This window comes from Fukomys damarensis, unplaced genomic scaffold (assembly GCF_012274545.1).
Source record: "Fukomys damarensis isolate Sample0158 unplaced genomic scaffold, DMR_v1.0_HiC HiC_scaffold_39, whole genome shotgun sequence".
NCBI classification, from domain to species: Eukaryota; Metazoa; Chordata; class Mammalia; order Rodentia; family Bathyergidae; genus Fukomys; species Fukomys damarensis.
The window spans coordinates 33,103,037-33,129,555 of NW_022900951.1; the positions used below are offsets into that span (position 1 = coordinate 33,103,037).

At 36.5% G+C, this 26,519-nt stretch overlaps 1 protein-coding gene across 3 annotated transcripts in view; it reads left to right on the forward strand.

The window, feature by feature from the left end:
- Sytl5 (synaptotagmin like 5) overlaps positions 1–26,519 on the forward strand; it is a 232,509-nt gene that overhangs the window by 197,604 nt on the left and 8,386 nt on the right. For all 3 annotated transcript variants that reach the window (XM_033760417.1, XM_033760419.1, XM_033760418.1), the window contains 5 exons: positions 10,872–10,961; positions 13,450–13,515; positions 14,764–14,942; positions 16,641–16,740; positions 18,408–18,569. In XM_033760417.1, the coding sequence (XP_033616308.1) occupies positions 10,872–10,961; positions 13,450–13,515; positions 14,764–14,942; positions 16,641–16,740; positions 18,408–18,569 (597 nt within the window). The remainder of the gene's footprint in view (positions 1–10,871; positions 10,962–13,449; positions 13,516–14,763; positions 14,943–16,640; positions 16,741–18,407; positions 18,570–26,519) is intronic.

Below are 26,519 nucleotides of genomic sequence, written 5' to 3' on the forward strand. Positions count from 1 at the left end.
GGTGGCTTTGTAGTATAGTTTCAAGTTGGGAATTACGATACCCGCTGCCGTGTCTCTGTTGCCTAGAATGGATTTTGCTATTCTAGGTCTCTTCTGGTTCCAAATGAATTTTTGGGTTGTTTTCTCAAGTTCTGTGAAATATACTGTTGGGATTTCAATCAGGATTGGATTGAATCTGTGTAGAAGTTTTGGAAGTATGGGCATTTTCCCTATGTTGATTCTTCCTACCCAAGCGCAAGGAATGTCTTTCCATCTTTACAGCCTCTTCGATCTGTTTTTGCAGAGTGCCATAATTTTCAGTGTAGATGTCGTTTGTCTCCTTTGTTAGATTGCTTCCTAGATATTTCTTTCTTTTCTTTTCTTTTCTTTTCTTTTTTTTTTTGATGTTATTGTGAAAGGAATTGTTTCCCTCATTTCTCTCTTGGTGAGTCTGTTATTTGTGTACAAAAAGGCTACTGATTTTGTGTTGACTTTGTATCCCAGTACTCTAATGAATCTGTCAATTAAGTCTTGCAGTCTTTTGGCAGAGTTTTCTTGGATCTTCTATGTAGAGTATCATATCATCAGCAAATAGTGACTGTTTAACTTCTTCCTTTCCTATCGTTATTGCTTTAATTTCTTCCTCTTGTTAATTGCTCTGGCTAATGTTTCTAGAACTATAGTGAACAGGAGTGGTGACGGTGGACATTCTTGTCTTGTTCCTGATTTTAGCATGAAGGTTTTTAGTTTTTGACCATTTAGAATGATATTGGCTGTTGGTTTTTCATAGATAGCCTTTATCAAGTTGAGATAAAGACCATCTATTCCAATTTTCTGTAGGGTTTTTATCATGAATGTGTGTTGAATTTTTTTGAATACTTTTTCTGCATCTATTGAGATGATCATATGGTTTTTGTCCTTAATTCTGTTAATATAGTGTATTACATTTCTTGATTTATGTACATTGAGCCATCCTGCATCCCTGGAATAAATCCGACTTGGTCAGGGTGTAAGATCTTCTTGATGAACATCTGTATTCTGTTTGCCAGTGTCTTATTGAGGATTTTTGCATCTATGTTTATTAGGAAGATTGGCCTGTAGTTCTCTTTTTTGGTTGGGTCTTTGTCTGGTTTTGGAATCAAAGTAATACTTGCTTCCAGGAATAAGTTTGGAAGTATTGCTTCCCTTTCAATTTCACTGAAGAGTTTAAAATATAGTGGTGATAGTTCTTCTCTAAATGTTTTATAGAACTCAACAGTGAAGCCATCGGGGCCTGGGCTTTTCTTTGTTGGTAATGTTTTAATTACATTTTCAATTTCACTGAATGTAATTGGTGTGTTTAGACTTTTTATGTCTTCATTCAACTTTGGAAGTTCATATGTATCTAGGAATCTGTCCATTTGTTCTGTATGTTCCAATTTATTAGAGTATAAATTTTCAAAGTAGGTATTGATGATACTCTGGATTTCTGGGGGGTCTGTTTTGACTTCACCTTTTTCATTCCTAATTGGATGAATTTGAGCCTTTTCTTATCTCTTTTGATAAGGTTTACTAAGGGTTTATTGATTCTATTTATTCTTTCAGAAAACCAACTCTTCATTTCATTGGGTTTTTTTTTGTATCATTCTCTTAGTCTCCATTGCATTAATTTCTGCTCTGATTTTATAATTTCCTCATTTGTCTTGGGCTTCTTTTTCTAGGTGCTTAAGGTTAATCATTAAGTTGTTTATTTGAGCTCACTCTGTTTTCCTAGTATGGGCATTTACTGCTATGAATTTCCCTCATAGACTGTTTTCATTGTGTCCCATAGATTCCTGTATGTTTTATTGGCATTATCATTTAATTGTAGAAAATGTCTAATTTCTTCTTTATTTTCCTCTGTGACCCAATGGTTGTTCATCAGGGTGTTATTTAATTTCCATGTGTTTGTGAAGTTCTTGTGGTTTCTTATGCTATTGATCTCCAGTTTAATTACACTATGGTCTGATAATATACAAGAGATAACTTCAATTCCTTTGCATTTACATAAGTATGTTCTATGAGATAGCTTGTGGTCTATTTTGTAGAATGACCCATTTGTAGCTTAATAGAATGCATATTCTGATTTTATGAGGTGGAACTCTATGTAGATATCTACTAAGTCTGTTTGTTCTAAAACTTGGTTCAGTTCTGTTATTTTGTTGTTGATTTTTTTGTCTAGATGATCTGCCTATTTGTGTCAGTGGTGTATTGAGGTCCCCCACAACAATTGTATTAGTGCTTATTTTGTTTTTCATATCCATTAATATTTGTCTTATATAGTTGGGGGCATTAGTATTCAGTGCATATATATTTATGATTGTCATTTCTTCCTCTTGTATTGTTTCCTTTAGAAGGATGTAGTGGCCTTCTTTGTCTCTCTTAATTAGTTTTGGTTTGAAATCTATTCTGTCTGCAAATAAGATAGCTACCCCTGCTTTTTTTCCAGGCTCCTGTCACATTGAGAACAGTTTTCCATCCTTTTGCTCTCAGTCTATGAATTTCTTTATGGATTAAGTGGGTTTCTTGTATATAACATATTGTTGGATTTTGCTTCTCAATACATTCTGCCAGGCTGTTTCTTTTGATTGATGAATTGAGGCCATTAACATTGATGGTTATAACTATTATGTGTTGACTTTTCATTTTCATATTGATTTCCTGTTGTTGGTTCTTTTATTATTTTATTTTTCCCTGTCTCCCTTTAATTTCTTGCTTTGCCCAGTATATTTGCTCTGTTGGCCTTTATTCAGTTGTGGTCTTCATTTTCTTTTTCTAGGATATTGCTTAGAATTTTTTGTAGTTCTGGTTTGGTATTCATGAAGTATCTCAGGTGTTCTTTGTCATGGAAGTATCTTATTTCCTAATGAATTTTGGGATTTTTGTTTGATGGTTTGTTTTGTTTTTTGAGACAGGGTCTCACTAGGTAGTTGAGACTGACCTGAAACTCAGTATGTAGCCAGACTGGTCTTGAACTCACAGCAATCCTCTTGCCTCAGCCTCCTGAGTGCTGGGATTACAGGCGTGTGCCACCTGGCTCCCCAAGAATTTTGAAAGAGAGTTTTGCAGGATACATCAGTCTAGGTTGGAGGTTGTTTTCTTTTAGGACTTGAAGTACCTCAGCCCAGGCTCTCCTTGACTTGAGGGTTTTTATTGAAAAGTCTGCTGTGATTCTGATGGGCTTTCCTTTGCATGTGATTTGTTTCATTTTTCTAACTCCTTGCACTATTTTGTTCTTGTGTTGGGTTTCCAGGATATTGATTATTATATGTCTAGGTGTAGATTTTTTTTTATCGTGGCTAGTTGGAGTCCTATATGCCTCACTTATATATATGTTTTCTGTCATCAATTCTGTGAACAATTTTTTATGTCATTTTTACTTTCTCTGGCTACTTCATGGATTCTTATCAGTCATATATTATTCTTCTTTGCATCATCTAAGAGTTGTTGGATTGATTTCTCATGGTCCCTTTCTATTTCTTTTTTTCTTTTTGGTACCAGGGATTGAACTCGGGTCCTTGCGCTTGCGAGGCAGGCCACCGAACCGCTGAGCTAAATCCCCAGCGGTCCCTTTCTATTTTTAAGAGATCACTCTTTTCATGGTCACTGCTTACAATCCTATCTTCTACATCTGAAATTCTATTTTCACATTCATTGATCCTGCTGTTAATGCTTTCTATAGTATTTTTAATCTCCTGGACATCTCTTTTAATCTGTTTTATGGATTCCATTTCTTTACTGTGTTGGGCATTCATGGTTTCCATCATGGTCCTGAGCTCATCTATTTTTCTAAATCTATTTGTGTTCTAGAGTGTCTAATCATGTCTTTCATTCTTCTCACTATCTCTGTGGTTATCTGGGAAATTATTTCTGTTTTGAAATTTTCTAAAGCCTCATTTATCTGGTTTTTTTTACTTCCTGTGCTGTTTGTTCAGGGTGACCAGATGGTTAACTGTCAGACTTTTCCACCTTATTTTCCCCAGAGTTTGCCTTTGGTTGGTGGAAGTCTGTGTTTGTGTCTTATTTAAATGCCTTCTCATTTCTATTTTTGTCATTGGTACTGTCCTTGGTTTACTTCCTGGGTTAATGCTTCAATCTTCCAGATATAACTGGCCTTTAGGTTTTGAGTCTCTAATATCTCTGAGGCAAACTCATTTTTATTATACGAGAGAGGACAACTGATTAGATCAATTACAACACCTTAGCCCAAGTGATACAATCAGCAACCCAATAGTATCAAGCACAGCTTAGAAAATGATAGTTGTGGTAGCTATTAATCTATCACCTTAAAGCATGTAAATGCAGTCAAAATCAAGGACCAGCCCAAAAAATGTTTATAGTGAACAATCTCTTCAGTATAGCAACTTTACTCTACAGGTTGGTGATTTAGAAGGAGTTTGCATGGAAGGGTTAGATAGATAAGACAGAGAAAGGTTAGAAGTGAGTTCAGAGGACACAGGAACATCACATAAACTCTAGGGAGCTGTTGAAGTGGAGAAAACAAAACAAAATATTCCCAAGAACAGGGCAAACTAACAGCAATAGGGAGACTAGAGACTGTAATCACTTTCTTTTAATACTAATGATAATTGAGAGAAGTAAAAAGAGAAGAAAGGGAAAAGAAAGAAAATAAATTTGAATTAGTATAGGAACAAACAAAAAGGGAGAGTAATGGAGATCAAGGTGGGAGAGAGTGAGAGAGAGAGAGAGAGAGAGAGACAAGAAAGAAGATAAGAAAAACAAGATTAAAAAGGAAAAAATTTGAGAAAAGAGATAAAAATATTTTATATGATTAAAGATAAGTGAAACATATTACTTTGAAAATGAAAAATACAAATAGAAATAGAGGGCCTTCTTCAGGGTATGCTTCTGCTGATACAATAGACAGTGTGGGCAGGAGTGTGCAGGTCTAAGTTAATTAGTCTCAGCAAGCCAGCAACTGTCTCCTTGAGGTTCAGGCTGATTTTTAGCTGCAAAGCCCAAGATGAGATCTCTGTCCTCCTCCTGGGTTGAGCTCTGCAAGTTTCTACTGCAGGTTCCAGCTGTCTTTCCCCTGAAGTTAGACTAGGTTTTAATGTGAGGAGCTGGTCCCACAGACTTACCAGCTATGGTGGTGTGGTGTGCCTTTATTGCAGATTTTCTTCACTTTTCCAGTGGGCTTCACCTTTCATCTAGGAGCCTCAGAGAGGCCTTCTTACTGTTGTTAATGGTGGTGGTGGGGCACAAACACTAGTGTATTGGCACCTTTGTAGCTGGGCTCCTCTTCGGCATGGGGTCAAAGGGGCAGGGCTACTGGTAGGTGGCAAACAGTGGTCATGATCCTCTGTTGAAAAATATTTTTAATTTTTTTGGTACTGGGGATCTAACTCAGGACCTTGCACTTGTGAGGTAGGTAGAAATATTTTTAAATTATATTTTTGTTAAGAAACTTGTATCTTGAATGTTTAAAGAACCCATACATTTAATATTTTAAAAGACAAATAATCACATTAGTGGATAAAAGATTAGAATTGACATTTAATCAAAGAGATTCAGAAATGCCTAGGAAGCACATGGAAAGATGCAGAGCAACATTAGTGATTAGAGAAATGAAGATTAAATCTACAAGTTACCACTTGATACTCACTGGAATGTTTGTAATAAAAAAGACAAGTGTTGACAAGAATAGAGAGAAACTGGAACCCTCTTACACTGTCATTAAGAATAGTACATGGTACAACCATCCTGGAAAATATTTGGAAATTTCTTTAAAAACTAAAGATGAACTTACTGTATATCTCAGCTATTTGAATCTCAGGTACCTTCCCAAGAGAAATAAAAACACATGTCCACACAAAGACTTCCACACAGATATTCATAGTAGCACTTCTCAGAATGGCTAAAAGTGGAAATAATAATTTCTGTTGACTGACGAATAAATAAAATATTCATTACATATTCTAGAAAGGAGTATTATTCAGCAATAAGAAGCAATTAAGTATTGATGCATACTACAGCATGGATGAACCTTTAAAATATTATGCTAATAAAAGTAGCCAGACAAAATTACATACCCTATAACTATATTTAAATGAAATGTCTAGAAAAAAGTCTCTCAAGATAAATATAATTATTATGTATCACAAACAAAATAAAAATAAATTAAAACTCTTAGGTTAAAAAAGAAAAGTTACTTTGCCACTGTATATTTACAACACATAATACTTACATTTGTTATGGTGTATTAGTACATGCATATAATGTATCTTATTTTCTTACACTTTTCTCTCTCTTACCTCCCTTCTCCACTCCCTACCCCATCCCCCAAAAGTCTGCCCTCTTGTTTCCTGCCATCTCTCCTTTATTTTACTCATTTATTTAGGGTTTTATAAGAGAGTATATGTAGTCTACAAATCTCCAACACTTTTTTATTAAAATGGTAATGATACTGGGCATGGTGGGACATGCTGATAATCCTAGCCCTCTAGAAGCTTAGGCAGAATGATTGCCTTGAGATCAAAGCCAGCATGGGATACACAGTGAGTTATAGACCATCTTGAACTATATAGCAAGACCCTGTTTCAAAAATTTTTTCATTTAATTAAAAAACAAAATGATAATGATTTTTAATATAATATTAAATTCATAATTATTTCTGTTCACCAGCATGGAAGCCAATAAAACTAAGTCAAACCTATAAACATAAAAAAGAAAGGACAGTCAGGTATGGTGGCACACACCTGTAATTGCAGCACATGGGAGGCTGAGGCAGAAGAGTTTCTGTGAGTTTGAGGTCAGGGGTTACATAGTGATTTCAAGGCCAACCTGAACTACATAAGAGACCTTAGCTCAAAAAAAAAAAAAAAGAAAAATCTATAAAGGAATTAAAGCAGATTAATAGCTGCCAAGGGCTAGGAAGGAAAGCAGAGATTGACCAAAAAAAGGAATGTTGTCAATTTTATTGGGTTGATGGAAGTGTAAATCAGAATTGCGTTGATGTTTGCACATTTATAATTTGCTAAAATTACTGAATTATACACACATAAACGCATTAGGGCAAGGTGTGTTTGAAAAATACAATAAATAATAATAGCATATTCAGAAAGAGGAAAACATAAAAATATAGAAAAAGGACTATTTGACAATAGTAGGGATACATTTCTCAGAATTTAAAGATTTAGTTAGTTTAAAGTGATAGGGCTATGAAACAAATTACTTGCACCTAGACACATTGTATTAAAATATAGAAATACTAGGGGCCGAGGATTTAGCTCAGCGTTCGGTGGCCTGCCTCGCAAGCGCAAGGACCCAAGTTCGATCCCTGGTACCACCAAAAAAATAATAATAATAATAAATGAAATAAAATAAAATATAGAAATACTGTACAAGAGAAAATTCTTAAAGCTTCTTAAGAAAAGTTCTATTTCATACAAGTGAAGAAGCATCAAGTTAATATCTGAATTTTCAATAGTAGCATTCTGTACAAGACAAAAAAGAAGTAATATTTTGAAAGTATTGAAGTAAAACTATTTTGAACCTAGAATTATATATCCACTTAAATGAGAGTATAAGCTTGCCAAGCTTTGCCTCACAAAGACTCACATTGAAATCATTTGAGAGAAAATATTTCAGAAGAAAAAGAAATCTGAGAACTGTTGCAAAGGATATAAAAAGTAAAGGTGATAAGAACTTGGTAAAGGTGCTGTCTTAATGAATCTAGGACTGAAAAAGTGGGAGAGGATATATACACAACAATACAAACTTTAAATTCTGTTCAAAATCATGCTTATTATGTTCTCTGATCACAAAACAATTACTTTAGGCATTAAAAGCAAAAACATAAGTTAAAAATAACCCAAAACTTTCAAATAAAGATATTTTACTAAATAATTATTGAGTCAAATAATCATTATTAATATATAAAATAACCAGAACTAAATTAAAATTAAAATATCAGCAAAATATTTCACAAAAATTTAGCAAAAGTTTTAATTGAGAACAATTTTATAACCTTAATATTTATATGAAAAAGAAAGAAGGGCTGAAAATTACTTAGTGAATTTATCATTTTAGTTAGAAGACTAACACACTAAACTCCAAGAAAGATACACTTAAGAACAGAAATCAATTAACTACAAAACAATGGTAAAACCGAGAACCATAAAACAAAACTTAGTTTAAAAAAAAACAACAAAATAGAATAATCTCTGAAAAGATTGCCAAGAAAAAAGAAACAGCAAGACCAAATAACATTATAAATGAAAAAGTAATGTAACCACAGATAAAACAATCTGAAATAGTAATATCAATGCTTATTTTGAAAACAAAATTTGGAAAACTTACATGAAGAATGAATTTCTAAAAAAAATTTAATTTGTGAAAACTGAATCAAGAAGCTTTGGCAAGAAGTACTGGGGATTGAACTCAGGTTTTTTTGCTGAGTTATGTTGCCAGCTCTTTTTCATATTTAATTTTGAGACAGAGTCTTGCTAAGTCTCTTAAATTGCCTTGGCTGGACTCAAACTAGTCATCCTCTTGCCTCATTCTCCCAGAGTGCTGGGATTATAGGTATGAGACACCTATAAATTGACCAGGAAGAAGCAACTTTTTAAAACGTGAAACTTTCTGACATGATTAAGAAAACTGAAAGCATACTGATTTTTTCATGCAGAAAATTTTAAGCCTAGATGACTTTGTAGCAAACTCTATGAAATTTTCAAGGAAATTATCCTAAGCACTACAAAATCATTTTACCAGTACAATATACATAGCATAAATTTATCATTTTACTTATTTGAAATGTATAGTTCTATGGAGTACATTACATTCACATTGTTGTACAGCCATCACCAGCATCCATCACCAGAAGTTTGTTCATTTTTCCCAACTGAAAGTCTGTATTCATCAAATGTTAAGTTGTTATCATTTGTCTTTTGGTAATAGCCAATCCAACAAGCAATGAAATGATAGTTCATTATGGCTTTAATTTGCATTTCACTGAAGATTAGTGTCCTTGAACATTTTTAATATACTGGTTGGATAGTTGTATGTCTTCTTTTGAGAAGTAAGTGTCTGTTCTGGTTCTTTTCTTTTCTCTGAGTTTATTGGTACTTTTTAGGTATACAGTACAGTTACATTCATCATTGGGATCTTGTACCTTTACGTGACAGGTCTTGGTTCTCATTTTTTCCCCATATCCCTGCCCTCCCTTCATGCCTTCCTCCCTTCCCTATTTACAAAATCTTTGTTTCCCTTTTTCCCTTTTCTCTTATTTTTTCTTTTCCCTTATTTACTTTCCCCTACTCTTCCCACTTTCCTACACTATTAGCCCTTTTCTTTCTATTTCACATTGTCAATTATACCATTTGGATCTTATTTACACTTTGTTTTTCACCCCAGAGAAACTATTTGGTATTTACACATGTGACTTATTTATTTCACTTAAGAATATGACCTCAGTATACATCTCTATTTTCCTATGAATGACTCTAATTTCTCATTCTTTATGGCTGAGTAGTATTCAATTTTATAGAAAAACCACTTCTTTATCCAGTCTCCAGTTGATGGGCAATTGAGCCATTTCCAAGTTTTAGTTATTACAAACTGTGCTGCTATAAACATGGGTGTGCATATATCACTGTGGTTTGATTCTTTTAATTCTTTGGAAAGATACCCAGCAGAGGAATAGCTGGGTCAAATGGAACCTCTAACCCTAGTCCTTTGAGGAATCTCCATACTGATTTCCACACTTGTTGCACCGGTCTGCACTGCCACCAACAATGGAGAAGGGTTCCTTTCTTTCCACATCCCTGCCTTAAATTGGTTGATTTTTTGATGGCAGCCATTCTTTGTGGGATGAGGTGGAATCTCAGTATTGTTTTCATCTGCATCTCTCAAATGACTAGTGATGTTGAACATTTTTCATATATTTATTTGCTGCTTTTACTTATTTGAGAAATATCTGTTCATTTCAGATGCCCATTTTTGAATTGGGACTTTATATTTGGGGGGCCTGGTTTTTTTGAGTTCTGTATATATTCTAGATAGTAGTCCTTTGTCTGAGGAGAAGCTGGTAAAAATTTTTTCATACATTGTAGTTTGTCTCTTAGCTCTGTTGGTAGTTTCTTTTGCAGTGCAGAAACTTTTTAATAAGATGAGATCCCAGTTGTTGATTCTTTGTGCTAGTTCCCCTGATACTGAGGATTTGTTCATAAAATCTTTTCCTATGCCAATGTCATCGAGGGTTCTGCTTAATTTATCTTCCAGCAAATTTAGTGTCTCTTTTTTAATATTTAGATCTTTAATCCACTTGGATTTTAGTTTAGTGTATGGTGAATGATAAGGGTCTAGTTTTAATCTTTGGCAGGTTGAGATCCAGTTTTTCCAACACCATTTATTAAAGAGGCTATCTTTTCTCCACTGAGGATGGTTGGCTCCTTTGTCAAAGATGAGATAGCTCAGTGCATGTGGAGTTGTTTCTGTTCTTTCCTTATTTTTTATTAGGTTGTTTTCTTGTTATTGACACAGATACACATAGACTCCCAAAGTTTTAAGATATTAATTTAAGTATATTGTGCAAAGTGTATCTCCATACAGATTGGAGAGATAGGAATTGTATTCAGATCTGTATGATTCCAAATTCCACGTTTCTCCCACAAAGCAAGCACTGATAGGAAAGAAACTCTACCCTCCACTCCCAGCCACTGTCTATTCTTCTGAATATGTAATTCATGTTGACTGGAGGAGAAAAGAGAAAAACCCATGGATGGGCTGCTTTTTAGATATTTTTATCTGATTTCCAGGTATTTATGAAAGAAAGTGGGTTTTCAAGAGAAAAGACTTCTGGGAAAGACATACAAGTAAACCAAACCACTGATTTTTCTCTCCTTTCTTAGAATTCCTTGGAAGAGACTGAAGGTGATGAGGATTTAGTGTCTTCTCAGTTTTCTGCAAACACCTGCAGTCTGGCAAGTGGCCTGTCAACTGTAAGCAATCTTCTAACACATGTGGAAATTTCCATTTTCTTTTATTAATTTTCTGTGCCTTTCCAGAAGAGATATGAATGCTTTTGATAAAATATGTGAGATGGGGTAAAACAGCCTTTGTAGGTTCTTTCTTACCCTTTTCCACAGAGTACTCTTCAACCTAATTTGGTGTGGACCTTTTCTAAGGCCTCCGATTTCTACCTTCTTTCTTCCATGGTCCTTGCCCAGGTTTTTAAATCTCTTCATTTCTATCTCATGAAGTACTAGAAGAAAGGAGTTTGAATGCAACCAACACAAAGAAATATTATGTGTTTATAGAGAAGGAAATGGTAGTTACCCAGATTTGCATATTATGCATTGGGTAACATGTATTAAATTACCAAACAATGCCCTATAAATATATACAATCATGTGTCAATTTTTAAAATATCTTCATTTCCTGTTTTAGGCCTCAATAAGCTCAAGCCTCTAAATTAATTCAATTATCAGCTGATAAGCTTCCCTGAAACCATTATTTCAATACCCACCTATCTATACTACTGCTCAAATTTTTTCTAAAACGCATACCCAGTCAGGTTGCTCTTCAATTTAGAAACTCTCCATAGCTTCCCATTGCCTACAGAATAAAGTACTTTCTTACTTTAGAAGCCAAGGTCCTCCCTGAGAGGAAGACTTTAGGAACCTCTCTTAGCCACATTCTTGTCAGTGGGACAAAACACCAAACACTAACAATTTAAGGAAGTAGAAGTTTGTTTTGGCTCACTTTCACTCCATAGTCAGCAGGCTCAAACACAGAAATTGCATGGTGGAAGGGCCTGTGCAAAGGAAAGCTGCTCACCTCATGCTGGCCAGAAAGGAGAGAGAGAAGGAAGAAATCAAGAGGGAGATATATGTTTCTAGGTCACTTTCCCAGTGAGCCAGCTCTTCTGACAAGACCCCAACTCTTAACAGCAAGTAAACTCTATTTCCTCTGTGATTTAGTCACCTTTCAAAAGCCCCACCTATGAATACATGAGATCTTTGAAGGACATTCTTGATCTAAAACATAACATCCAACCCTGGACTAAAAATATTCGTGCACATCTCTTTACACAAAAATATATTTAGTCCATTGCTAAGAGTCACTAAATTCTTAACAATTTTTGTATTGCTGAAAAATCCAAGTTCAAAGTATCCTCTGAGACTCAAGGTAAACTTTTAGTTTGAGCCCCTATAAAAATAAAAGATAATGTTAACACTGCTAACGTACAATGACACAGGGTAGACATTCCTATTCCAAAAAGGATGCATGGGAATTAGAAATCAATGGGACCAAAACAAGACTGAAACCCAGCAAGGAAAATATTAAATCCAGTAGTTCCAGGTCAAACATCTGTGGCAGGTGGTGTGAAGATTTTTCCCTGGCCCTACAACATGGCCAGTTGTAACTCTCATGGCCTCTCTCTTGAGGTGGCTCTGCTCACTGCATTTTCAGCTTCCCTCTCACTGCTTCATATGTTTCCCTTTCAGAGGCACACTGCCTGGCTTCCCAGCCTTCTAGAATCTGTGTGGAACCTTCCAAGACACTATAACTTGCATTCTACATGCCCATAAAATCAGCACCACATACATGATGATTCCAAATTTCATGGTTCTTCCACAAAGCAAGCACTGATAGGAAAGAAACTCTGCCTTTCACCTCTAGCACCACTGTCTATTTTTATGAAGGTGTAATCTAGTTTGGAGGAAAACAGAGAAAAACCTAGGAATGAAGTGATGCCAAAGTTGAGGTTAGGCCCCCTTGGATCATGGCTGCAGAGGTGTCTGAGTGCCTGGATTGCTAAATACTATGAAATAGATCTTGGGGAAACAATTAATGAGCATCGTGTGCTGGAACTCTCTTTTTTTACCTTTGAGCCTGTGAATGACAAGGTCTTGCTGAATTCCAGGATGCCCTTAAGGCATCCTTCCTATTGTGCTGATGCAAAGTACTTGGCTTCTTTTTAGTGCTAATATTTCCAGCAACCAAGCTGCATTGGGCCATAATCTCACAGTCTCTAACATTACAGGCCCCAATTTTAAAAGAGCTTCCTTTATATCCACCAGCAATACTTTTCAAATTATTTAGTTCTGCGTGTTGGTCCTTCTTCTCATGACAGATGTGGCTAAAAGCTACCAGGAAGATCCATGCCAAAACCTCCCCATTGGCTTCCTTGAAATTTCCTCCACTGATTTAATTAGTCCATTCCCCTTAATCTCAGTCTTTTTCAGAGTTTCAGGACTTGACCAGACCTCACCTCCTCCCAGTAAGTCAGCTGTAGCACCCCTATTATCCAATCACCTTCCACAAGCTACACCTATGAAACATGAGGCCTTTGAGGATCTAAACCATAGCAAAACCCCTGTGTCCTTCTGTCTGCTCAAGTTCCCATAAGTCTTTTTCCTTGCTTTTCTGATTTCTATTGCTCTAATGCTTTTTTCTTTTGATCTCTGGATGATTTCTTTAAAGAATTCTCAAGCAGGCTCTGACAGGAAGTGGACCTACCTAAGTGTGCCTGATGCTGATTCAGACACTGTGAGTTGTCAATTCTTTTTCCTTCTTTCTAACCATACTTCACAGGTTTCAAGGATTGGTAAATTTGATTAGGTGTGCAATTCTTCGAGCATTTTGTTTAAACTTGTACACAACTGATCAGAGGTTCTTTTGAAAGGACTAAAGGGTTTTATCAGAACTCAACCATTGTATTTCATTAAATAGTAGATTCTGAGCTCAGAAGACCAGTCAAAAGACACATGATACAGAATGGTTTGCCATTAACAATGCCTTTGAAGTAAATATCTGTACTGTATGTCACAGGTTTGACTTGGTTAAAAGCATAAAGTTTGGTTAATAATAGAATTGCTAAAACTGCCTTAAACTCTCCCAGGCCTCAGCATTTGTGGATTCTTAAATCCTCTATCCATTAGGGTCCCTCTTTTACAATGGACACTCTTTGATGATGTGGCTGTAGAGACGTGCTGAAATCGCAAGTCAATCATGCAAGGATGTTGTGAGATGAGTTCGGGAGGGCCTCTTAATAGAAATCTAAAACCTCACTTTAAGTTCTGGCATTGCCAACAGTGTGAATGAGCCAGTTTTCTCCTGGGTAACACGAGAGAATTGAGGCTTATTCTTGAAGTCCTTCATAGTAAAAGCATGGTCCAGAAATTTTGCATAACCTAGGGCAAAGACTTTAAAATTTTCTTCACAGAGCCCCTAGAGCAGTGGTGATGAACCTATGACACACACATTATAGTGGACTCTTTGTATCATTGAAAGCTCTAAAAGGTTTGCCATCACTGCCCTACAGTCTTAGTAATTCTTTCATGGTACTTGTAGGCCCAAAATAACAACTGACTAGTCAATTCATTACATCATTAGGTTCAAACAGCTTAATAAATTTTTGTATCATAACAACTTCATATTTGAAAAAAATAATACAGGTAAGCTGAAATAAAAATTAAATTGTATTACTTTATTATTTACTAGTAAGATATATGTGCCTGCTGAACACTACACTGTTTCTCAAATCTTAAAATCTGATTGGACATCACTGCATTCTGATTGATTTTTGTGAAACATTTGGTTTTTGTTGAAGAAACTGGCAGTTTCTTGGGCTGAAATTTAGTATGGCAGGAAAACAAGTGACTTGCTTTCTCTCTTCATTATAGACTTCCCTGCTCATTATAAACAATAAGAATTGTAATTCAATGAAGAGGGGTGGGTTCTGTGAAGACATTTTGAAACAACAGCTGGTGCCTTCTTTCATCTTGTTTATTCCAGACCAGCCTTAACAGTATGATGAGTGTTTACAGTGAAACAGGCGACTACGGCAGTGTGAAGGTCAGCGGTGAAATCCAGCTCCACATCAGCTACTGCTACAAAACTGGCGGGCTCAACATTTTTGTCAAGAATTGCCGAAATCTGGCCATAGGTGATGAAAAGAAACAAAGGACAGATGCGTAAGCACATAGCATGTTCCTGGGGCTATTTCAAGCACTCTTTGTCATATGTTTGTTTTTGATTTGCTTTGTTTTTTTTTTTTCCAGAAGAGCCTTAGTATTCCTCTCCATTCAGAACATTTTCTGAGCATTGTCACTTTCCTCCTATACTACATGTTGAAATATTCTTTGAAGTATCTAAACAATGGCTGTGTCCTTGGTTATTCAATTTTTAAGATTCCAGTACTCAACGTGATTCAGGAATGACTAATTTGTAGTTTGCACAGAACTGCTCTTTGAGATAGAAGCTGACATATTGGCACTCAGAATTTATAAGAGTATCCTGTTGATTTTTGTTCTGGGAAATCTTCCAGAGAAAATTACCAAGCTGTGACCCAATTGTAGAAGAGCAATTATCAGGCTCTCGGGATTCTAGGGATCAGCCAGGAAGAGCATGTATTAACCATGGTTTGGAGGGGAGCAAGATGTAAAGTTGTGCCAGGAGTCTCCAAGAAAACTGCCAGGTACAATGATTCACTGGAAGGACCCATATGACTCTAGATGTTCTTATAATCAATAAAGAAAAAAAGACACATGGAGCAAAGTCATAAAGACACAAGGCTCGAGATTGCAAGGATCCTCTTCCAATGAAGTCATACAGGATGCATGTAATTCTTGTAAAATATTTTCTATCAGGAAAGCTTATTAGAGATTTAGCTGGTCACATACCAAATTTCCAGGCTCCTAGAAGGAAATTGAATTTTCAGCCTGAGCTACATTGTTTGTGTAAACAGTCTTGTCTCAGTGAGCACTTTTATCAGTTCTAAGAACAGTGAGAAAAACTTCCAAAATCCAAGTTCCCAGGTACCACCCAAGGGCCCAACTTGCAAGTAAACCTTTCTAAGAATGACAGTCTCAGGCCTACCATGTCAACTCTTTTCTGCACAATCAGTGACCTAGGTTCAATAAACAACTCAGTGAATCTGGTTTTGAGAATCCTAACAGACAAATGAATGGATTTTGACTACAGAATGGTCTACCTGGATCCTCCACTATATTTCAGAAGACTGCAGGACCAATGTATTTCTTTTGACTAGCAGGGAAAAGGGCCATCTAAATGTCTAGCAGATGTGCTTCAAAATATGGTATCATCCTGTGTGTTTTAATCTCCATGGGGCTCCTAAGATAACTCAAGCCAAAGTGTTGAATCAAATTGCTGCTATGACTTTAAGTTGTCACTTTCTTCTTCTTTTTCACTAGTATGTTTCATTCTCATTGACTCCTTTGCCTGACAAAAGAAAGTTGACCAAATTAGTAAGTTTGTGTAACCAATGACAATAACTGATTACATTTATTGAATACTACAATATGTCACCCTCATATATGTGCCAACTAATTTAATCCTGACATTGCCATGAGTTATATACTGTTATTATCCCAGTTTTACCATAGTAGAAACTAAGGCACAAGAACGTTAAATTCTTGGTGTCATCAGAACCAGTGAGGCATGAGGTAATTCCAAAACCAGCTGGTTTGATTCCACATCCTTCAGTCTTTATCACTATTCTTTACTGATTCTCCCTCATGAAAGATTTTATATAGACTACATCTTCTTTGGTTCTGCCTCTGATGCTTTCAGCTTAATTCACTGAAATCCCTAAGCATTTCTTGCAAAGTAGATGTTTTCAACGAATTGCTTTCATCCTTTATTATCTATAGTTACGTCAAGTCATACCTTCTTCCTGACAAGTCCCGAAACAATAAACGCAAGACCAAAATCAGAACAGGAACCAACCCAGAATTTAATGAAACACTAAAGGTAAATAAATACTCTTATAGCAACACATGTGATATTGGTCAGAACCTCATTCATTTAGAAGTAACTATAATGAAGCTTTTATTTATGTATTGAGACTTGCATATGTTTTGAAAATTGGAATTTGAGTTAAGATAATACTCCTGGCCTTCCTCATAGTTTTTGGAACAGAAAAAATGCAAAATGCTTACTTTGTTATGCTGCTGCTGCTGCTTAAATTGTACTTTAAGTAGAAATGATCCAGCAAAATTGTATCCAAACTGTTAAATCTTTGTCACACAGCATGTTTCACCCTTAGGCAAACTGTGCTTTATTCAGATTCATTTAAGCAAAGTTTGTCAGAATTTTGACACAAATTTAATAAGTCACTTTGTATACAATCATTATTTTGCTTATACAGCACAGATATGTGCTGTTTCTTGCCGTTATTTCAGAATTCTACTAAATTTAGGGATGAGAGTAATAAAGAGTGGAGATTCAAGGTCAAATTTGAGAAATCTCAGAGAAAGTGGCCTAGATAACACATGACCAAGGCTAAAGAAATTTTTGCTTCTAATAATCTCCCGTGTTATAATTCCTTCTCCCATCTTGGACCAATCAGGCCTAGTAAGAAACACCCAGAGAGAATGAAATGTAGAAATTATTGCCAGTCCCGGGAAATTGATGGACTTGTGCCTGGAGTGATGAAGTCAGAGTCCAGCATAGAAGAAAGCTGATGATGACAGAAGCCATGAGCTTACGTGGTTCAGGGGAGGCACTGTGGAAGCATGAGCCATTATCCAGACAGGGCAAACACAAAATGAATAAATACAGGTAGAGGCTGAATCCAGTAACCATATCAGAATAGACAACAAAGATATGCCCAAGCAGGAGAGATAAACATGGTGATGGAAGCAGGGAGCCAAGATTAATCATGATAGAACAAAAAAGATAGGAACACACGCAGACCCAAGATCAAAATTCAGCCTGAAGTATGACCCAGAGGATGGGTGTAAAGAAGCAGCAGAAAGTTAGAAGGCATGTAGGCTGTGGCCCTGGGGAACGGCCTCCTGAAAAAGGAAAATATAACCCAGTAATGCCCTCTTTCTGCTCAGTCTGTGTATGTCTTGTCACTTCTGCAATGAGTCCAGGCTTTATAAAGTTTAGTGTCCACAAGTTTGTCATTGTCAATACTTTTCAGGACTTAGAGAGTTTGATGTAAATAAATAAGATATAATTTGGAGAATTGATATAGTTATCTTTAAGCTACCAAGGTGATATGAATGAAAAAACAAGCAAATAAAAAGAAGGCAAAGCTACAAAGAGGATAAGCTTCATCACCTGACACTTTTTATACCATATCTGGAGTTTATTACTCTTCAAAATAATTTGTTTATATATCTTTCATCACTACATCTGGCATAAAATTAGTTTATGAAACAGTGCCTCAATTGTAGCAGAAGCAAACTAGTTTTATTTGTGTTTGTTTCATATTCCTGATACCTATGATCTGAAAGATGGTGGCAGCTAATTTCAATTTGTTCTGGAATTGGACAGAACTTTTTTTTTTTTTGTACTGAGGATTGAACTCGGGTCCTTGCACTTGTGAGGCAAGTGGTGGAACCACTGAGCTAAATCCCCAGCCCTAGAGCCTTTCTTAAGGAATGTGATATTGTAAATTTTGTTTGCAGTATACCATCAGCCATACTCAGCTGGAAACAAGGACTCTTCAGCTCTCAGTCTGGCACTATGATCGGTTTGGACGTAACAGCTTCCTCGGCGAGGTGGAGATTCCTTTTGACTCATGGAACTTTGAAAATCCATGTGATGAATGGTTTGTGCTTCAGCCCAAGGTAGGACACACTTCTAGACTAGTCAAATAGTTCAGCATTCAGGAAATACTAGCAAAATTGATGTCACATGCCTGAAGAATCTGAAGGTTTCCAAAGTGGAGCAAATTTTGGAATATTATAGTAAATGTTAATCCATAGTTTTCGAAATTTCATGGGAGCAAATTGCCATATAATCATATGTATTATTAATTTTATTACTAAAGTATATTCATCATTTGAAGTTCTCTGTGAATAATTGAAAGAGCCACATTATATGATCCTATTAGAATGAGAATGCCCTCATTTGCATATAGGCAAAAGAAATACGAAAGGCATGAACAGTTTCAAAACAGTCTGTTTCTCATTATCTACAATTTAGACCATAAGCAGGGATGGTATTGCCTGGGCTCACATGAGGAGAGCTACCAGCAGCCACAGTATCTGATTTCCTACATTCCCTAATTCCTACTTTTGTGATTCATAACACAGGACTTGAGTTCTAGTCAGAAAAATCAGAGAGCTGATTCTATAAATTAAGAGCCATTGTAGTATGGGATGTTTCAATCTGTACCATCAGTGCATTGGATTCACTGCAGGCAACTGGAATCTTTCTAGATTTCAAGCAATTGTTAAGTTGAAAGGAAGGTAGGAGATATAATCTGGAGAATTGATATAGTTAACTTTAAGCCATATATATGTGTATGTGTGTGTGTGTGTGTGTGTGTGTGTGTATGCTACCAAAGGTTGTTCATTATATACAGGAAAGTAAAACAACATTACGCTAAAGATGGTGGATTCATATCACTTAACTTGGCTCATTCCTGGCTTCATGACTTCTTATGTTATGTAACCTTGGACAAATTATTTAATTGCCTGAGCATTGATGTTACCACTTGTAATACACAGAGGCAGCTTGTAGGGCTACTGTGAAGCTTGGATAAGCATGCTAGGTAAGGCTGCCAGCATTCTATCAGGTACATCATAGGCTATCAATAAATACTAGGTGATACTCATATTATTTAGGAGTCCTTGCATTACAACAGACAGAAACCCCCGGTCCTACTGATCAAAAAGCAAGGAAAGAGTATCGGCTAGTGGTAATGAAGCATAGCTTGATACAAATGTTCAGATCTTATCAAGGTCTTGGAATTTCTTGTTTCTCTTTCTTTTATTGCCTTTATATTCAGTTTCCAAATACCCTTAGAAACTAGGTCTCACTAGCCCTAAGCATGCTTCTCTTGATATCTAAGGCTTACAGTGGCTAAAGAGCTCTCATCCTTGCATTACACTGTCCAGAAGAAGAAAAAGTTCCTCTTCCTCCAACAATACCTTGGGCTTTGGGAAAACAAGAATTCTAATTACATTATTCCCCCATCCCCATCCTGAGCTAAAGACTGTGGTCTGAGAAGTAAAATGCATTGGCTGACTTAAGACAATCTGAACTTGTCCTGGTCTAAAGATGAGATTGCCCCAAAAGAAATCCAGGTCTAATGAGACGCAAGACCTGTCATGTAAAGGTACAAGATCCCAATGGTGAATGTAACTGTACTCTACTGTATACCTAAAATGTACCAATAAACTCAATGAGAAAAAAAAGAAAAAAGAAATCCAGGTCTAGTAGCACAAAGGGAAAACTGAAGAGTACTAGACAGTAAAAAAAAAAATCATGCCATATCATCACCAAAAATAGCAGTTTTCTCATTTAATGATTGTAACAACCCTGTTGGGTCAGTATCATTATCCCCATTTTATAGATGAGGAGACTGAGGCTCAGAAGTTAAATAGAACTTAATGATGGGATTTGTAATTGTTGACTGGAAACTTGCCATAAATAATTCATAGAAAACTTTTAGGATATATATTTGAACTGCAGATAAAATTGAAATAAAACACAGTTTCTTACCAATAAGATAACACTAGGCCCATGACAGACATGAATATGATAAAGAGGGGACATACATTATTAATAGCAAATGAGTCCACAATAGCATAATATTCCCCTGATATTAAATGTAGAAAATACTTTGTCATTCAACATTAAGTATCTTGGAATTGAATAAAAACCTCAGCATGAAAGGTAGCACTGATAGAACATAGCAGTCTCCTATCAGTTGCATCATTTTGTATCTTATGAATGAGTATAATTATTAAAAATGTCTAAGACATCATATTGTGCATAACCCAGACAAAAGACAATTAGCATGCACCTTAGTGTGTGAAATTAATTCATCTGTCATGAATTTAATAATAAAGCACATAGGAGCTCTTTGAAAATCAATTTGTGAGAGAAAAGAAGCATCCTTCAGGCATCTTTCTGGAAATGGCAGAAGGACTTCACCGAGATGATATTTAAGCTCTCCCAGAGGCCTTTTGCAGGCACCTTTTGTGCTTAGAGACCACAGTAATCACTTCCAGGTTGCCATTGAGTGGTTCCCTTTCTATTAGAAGTGGAAAGCATCTCTGGGTCTCCCTGAGCCCACTGGAGGTAACAGTTGTAATGCTGTGTACTGTCTGTGGGACATCATACATCCTCAGCCAGATCCCCAGGCATTCCTAACTATTCCAGGAGATTTGTTTCAACAACCTGTACCTGCAGCTCTCTTTCAAAGTCTAGCCTCAGGCTACTGTGGCTTTCTGCCTACCAGAGCAGATAAATAGAAGTTCTTAAGGATTTATGTTCCACTTCCATGAGGCAATCCTTAGTCGATAAGCAACAGGCAGGAAAGTATGAAAGCCCACTTCCATTTCTGAGAGGGAAAAAAATTCTACAGTGTTACTTATCCTCCAAAGCATCCCTGACACATTGGACTGGAGCTACCTTCCATGTTGTCTAAGATTGTAATCATATCTGCCCCACTTTCTCCACCCATTTACTGGTCTTTATGGGTGACACTTCATTTTTCTCTTTTTTTTTAATTGAGTTTATTGGTACATTTTAGGGATACAGTACAGTTACATTCATTGTTGGGATCCTATACCTTTACATGACAGGTCCTGGTTCTCATTTTTCCCCCTTATCCCTGCCTTCCCTTTACCCCTTCCTCCCTTCCCTACTTACAAACACTTTATTTCCATCTTTTCGTTTTCTCACATTTTTTCTTTTCCCTTATTACCCTTCCCCTACCCATCCCACCTTCCCTACACCTTTAGCCCTTTCCTTCCCATTTCACAATGTCAGTTATCTCATTAGGATCTTATGTACTATTGTAGTTTTTCACACCAGAGAAACTATTCGGTATTTACACATGTGTGACTTATTCATTTCACTTAGGAGTATAAATCACTTGCATAATAATCTTCACCTCAGAATCTGCTGAATGCACCATGGAGAATCCAGCAGAAGTTAGTATCCCTAATTCATATCATCATCCTCTGCAAAGCTTTCTCTGACATATAAAGGAAAAGCTAAAGACTCAAACTTTTACTTACATACCATACCATACAAAACCAAGACAGGTGCCAAGGCATGATATGTATGCTGAGCCACCTTTCTTTCACTGTGACAAAATACCTGAGGTAACTTAAAAAGAAGATTCATTTTGGCTCACAGTTTCAGTCCATGATCAACTGGCCCTGTTGCCTTGGACCTATGGAAAGGCAATGCACTATTATGTAAGCAGATGGCAGGGGAAAGCTATTCTCGTGGTGGCTAGGAAGCAAAAACAGATATGAAGGGCTGAGGTCCCAATATGCCCTCTGAGGGCATGCCTTTGATGACCTAACTTCTCCCCACTGATCCAACTTCTTAAAAGTTTCACTACTACTTGATAACACCACAAGCTGCCAATCAAACTTTCAACACATGCGTCTTTGGGAGACATTTCATATCCAAAAGAAAGCAGCTGAGCTTCAGTGGTTAATTATCAGCCAGTTATGTGAAGTGTCACTTCATTGTGAGTCTTCTCAGTAATTTCAGTGCAATAGGCACTCCATCGGCTTCAAATGTAGTAGAGTAGCCCTAGAGACTTGATGTTTCTGGCAGATTATCCAGCTGAGAAGTTGAAGTGGGAGCTACAGGGGCTGATTTCCCTAGTAATAAAGGATCAGAATTAGTAGTCCTTAAACATTCGGAAATACTGACACCCTTTGACACTAGGATTGGCAGAATGACACGCTGCCTTATTGCTTATTGACTCTGTTACAGAAAGTCCCTTGGCACCTATCCTTGTTTGTTAGGTCTTACAGCAGAAGCCAGTGAGAAAGCTGGTACAGACAGAAAAAGAACTCCAGATGTAAAAAAAAAATCTTGATATGTCAAATTTGAATGCTGAAAAGTAGCTTCACAATATAACTTCCATTTTATTATGACACAGGACTATTTATTAGGTATAACTCATTATCTGCCTGAAAGGGAAATTAGGTCCTTACAAAAGAACTGTTTGTCACTAAGAATTGCCTTTCAAGCCTTCCCAGGAGCTGCTATTATAAAAACAAGGACCTCTGAAAATCAACAGCAAGCGTAAGTGGTTTTCCAAGGAAACATTCTCTTATTGTGACTTCAAGCAGAGATTAAATGAAGCTCCTGTGGAATTATTGCCTGGCTAAAAGGCTCCCTGTATACTTGGCAGTTTAGGCACAATCTTATCTGAGGAGATTGGGTGCATTCAGGGTGGTCTGGCCATAGACAAGCATACTCATATCTGCAATTTATCATCCCACCCGTGAAGGTATTATCTGTTACTTGATCTGGTGCAAAGTCTATATCTATTTGCAAGAATCAGAAGATAGTGAATGTCATCTGATTATTTCACATTCCTGTTCAGATAGTCTCAATAGTTTCCTCTTGCTTTTGCACATGGTTGAATCAATGTTGTCCCTCACCTGGGCACTCAGTTCTCTCTTGATATTGCCCAGCCTTCTGTTGCAGCCCGGGATATCTGTAGTCTACTCATATCCCCACTTTCAGGCAAATGCACCTCTCCATAGCTTTAAAACTCTCCAGTGAACACATGCCAGTCTTTGTAGGAGGGAGGCCTCAGGCTACTGGAATGGGCTTGGTCTGTGGGCATGGAAAACCAGAAAAGCCAGGGAAGGGGTTAAATTCCTGCAGATTGAGAGCAGAGCCTTTGATCGATGGCTGATGGTAAAGGACCATAAACACTTCCACCTCTTTGCTTCTTGCATGAGTTCCTTTTCTTATTGTTGAGACAAAATACCCACTGCTTAAAGTTAAAGGGGGAGAGGTTTCTTTCGCTCACAGTTTGTAGAGGTTTCCGTCCATAATTGTCTGGCTCCAAGACAAGGTGGCACATGGCACACAAGCATTACAGAGAGGAAATAGTTCATGGTGAGCAGAAAAGTAGCAAAGCGAGCAAGGGATCTTATTAGCTTCTTTCTGCCTCTTGTATACTCTGTCTAGGCTACTGGGATTAGGGTGGTGCGAAGCCAATCAGTGGACTGATTTAGTAATCACACACCCTTAATCCTAGCATCACATACTCTAGATCCAGTCACTGGGTGGAATTAAAGCAGTTAACACTCAGAATAGAGCACAGACCCACAAGAAAGAGATCATTGTGATCTGGGGCTGGAGGGTTTTATGCAGTCTTGGGGGTGTCTTTCAGATGGGTGACCTAGAATGTATTCTCCTGCTGCCTGTCAGGCTGCACATTTGTTTGGCTGGGTTGAAATGCAAACCATTTGCTTGTGTTTGAAGTTTAGAGATGTGCTACTCGTTTAGTGTTGCTACCTTGAGTGTAGGCCTATAGGAAGAAGAGTAATTTACACATGGAAAAATGAGCCAAATTTGCAGGCTGTTTGTATCTTCAAGACCCTTAGAAATTTTTTGGAGAAAGTTGCCTGATAAAGAAAAAGGCACTGTAAATTTGGATAATTTTTATGTCCTGAAGCTGAGGTTTTCTTAAAAGTACATTTAAAAAATTAATTTTATTGGTACATTTTAGGTATACAGTATAATGACATTTGTCACTGGAAATTTGTACCTTTACATAATCTATCTCGTTTCTTATTTTTTCCGCATTCCCCTGCCCTCCCTTCAACCCCTCCACCCCTCCCTACTTACAAAGACTCTGTTTCCATTTTCTCATATGAATTCCATTCCCTTTTTTCCTTTCCCCTACCCAATCCCTCCCACTTCCCCTTCCCCTTTGGACCTTTTCTTCCTATTTTGCATTATCTATTATGCCTTTTGGTCTCTATTTACACTTTCAGTTTCTCACACTAGAGAAACTATTCAGTATTTACACATGTATGTTCTATTTATTTCACTTAAGAGTATTGCCTCAATGTGCATCCATTCAGCTATAAATGTCTCTAATTTATCATTCTTTATGGCTGAGTAGTACTCCACTTTATTTTTTAAAAAACACATTTTCTTTATGCAGTCTCCAGTTGATGGGCAATTCAGCTGTTTTCAAGTTTAATCTCTTACATACTGAGCTGCTATGAACATGGGTGCATATAAATCACAATTTTAAAATTAGAGCTTTCCTTGTATCCTATTATTTTTATTTCTTCTATACTGCCACAATAGCTCACTGTGGTTTAATGTGAGTTTCCCTGATTAATGATTTTGCACATTTTTTGTAAACATTTTGACCATTTTTGCATGCCTTCTTCTGAGAAATACCTATTAAATTATTTTACCTATTTTTAATCAGGTTATTTCTTTTATTATTGAGTTATTTGAGCTCCCTATGTATGATACAGGAAATAATACCAGAGATTAAATATGAAATATTATCATCTCCCAACCTGTTAGCTGTCTGATGCTCCAAGCTCCTGTTCTCTAAAAATGAAAGAATAAATTCTAGAAAAAATAAAGAGTAAGAGTAGGGTAGGAAGATATTTATTAATAGAATAGCTTCTGAGGGGTCAAGAATGGGTAGCCAAGGACCTCACTCTATAGGGAAGTTCTGTAGAGTGAAACCCACATGGGTACAACGTGAACCACAGCCATGATCAACCAATAAGGTTACAAGTATAGTCATTTAACAAGCATGGATGGTTTGTCTTGATTTTTTTGTATATGGTGTGAAATAGGGTCCATTTCATTCTTCTGCAGGTGGATATCCAATCTTCCCAACACTATTTTTTGAAAAGACTTTCCTTACCCCATTTTGTGTATTTTGGGTACTTTGGTGAAAAACACTTGATCATAAATACATATATTTATTTCTGGGCTTTTTGTTATGGCTCATTTGTGTATGTCTTTTTTTAATGCCAGTATCATACTATTTTGAATATTTTAGCTTTCCAATGCATTTCTTAAACATGTATTTTAACTTAAAACAAATGATTATATATTCATGTGCAAATCTTCTCACATAAAGACAACTTTGTTTGAACATGGGTTCAGTAATTAAAATTCTGACATCTTTCTGGCATTAATTCTATTCCTAATCCATCCTCATAGTTTCTAGCATGAGTATTTCTAAGATGAAACAAGGATTGTTAAAATACTTCAAATGTACAAGTATTTTTAGTATTTTTTACTAGTAAGTTTTACCATAAACAATAGGAATGAAAGTTAGGCAGTCAGGCAAGCATTTTTTTTTTCTTTATCATGATCCCAGATGTGTGTGTGTGTGTGTGTGTTCTGATCCTTTAACAGCCTGTGGCTTTGATGTGAAAGAGCTGGGTTTTTGAACTCTTGTCTTCCCGCTCTCTAAGCAAAGCAGTTCTCTGCCTTTGACTCAATTCACAGGAGTTAAGTCTCTCAGGGAAATGCCCAAGGAAGTACCCTACCTTTTCTATTCCACCTGTACAAAATCAAAGTTCAGTTGACTCAGTGGCAAGAGGGAGACTTATAGGACAGATGTTCTGGATATATGTGAACATTGACTTGTAAATTTTGAACTTTTTAATTGTTGGATCATATTAACTCTGCACACAGTTATAAAAGATAATACAAAGAGGTCCCATGTTCTCAATATTACAAAGCTAGTTTGACATCACTACTAAGATACTGACATTGATATGATCCACCAATTTTATTTAGATTTCCCAGTT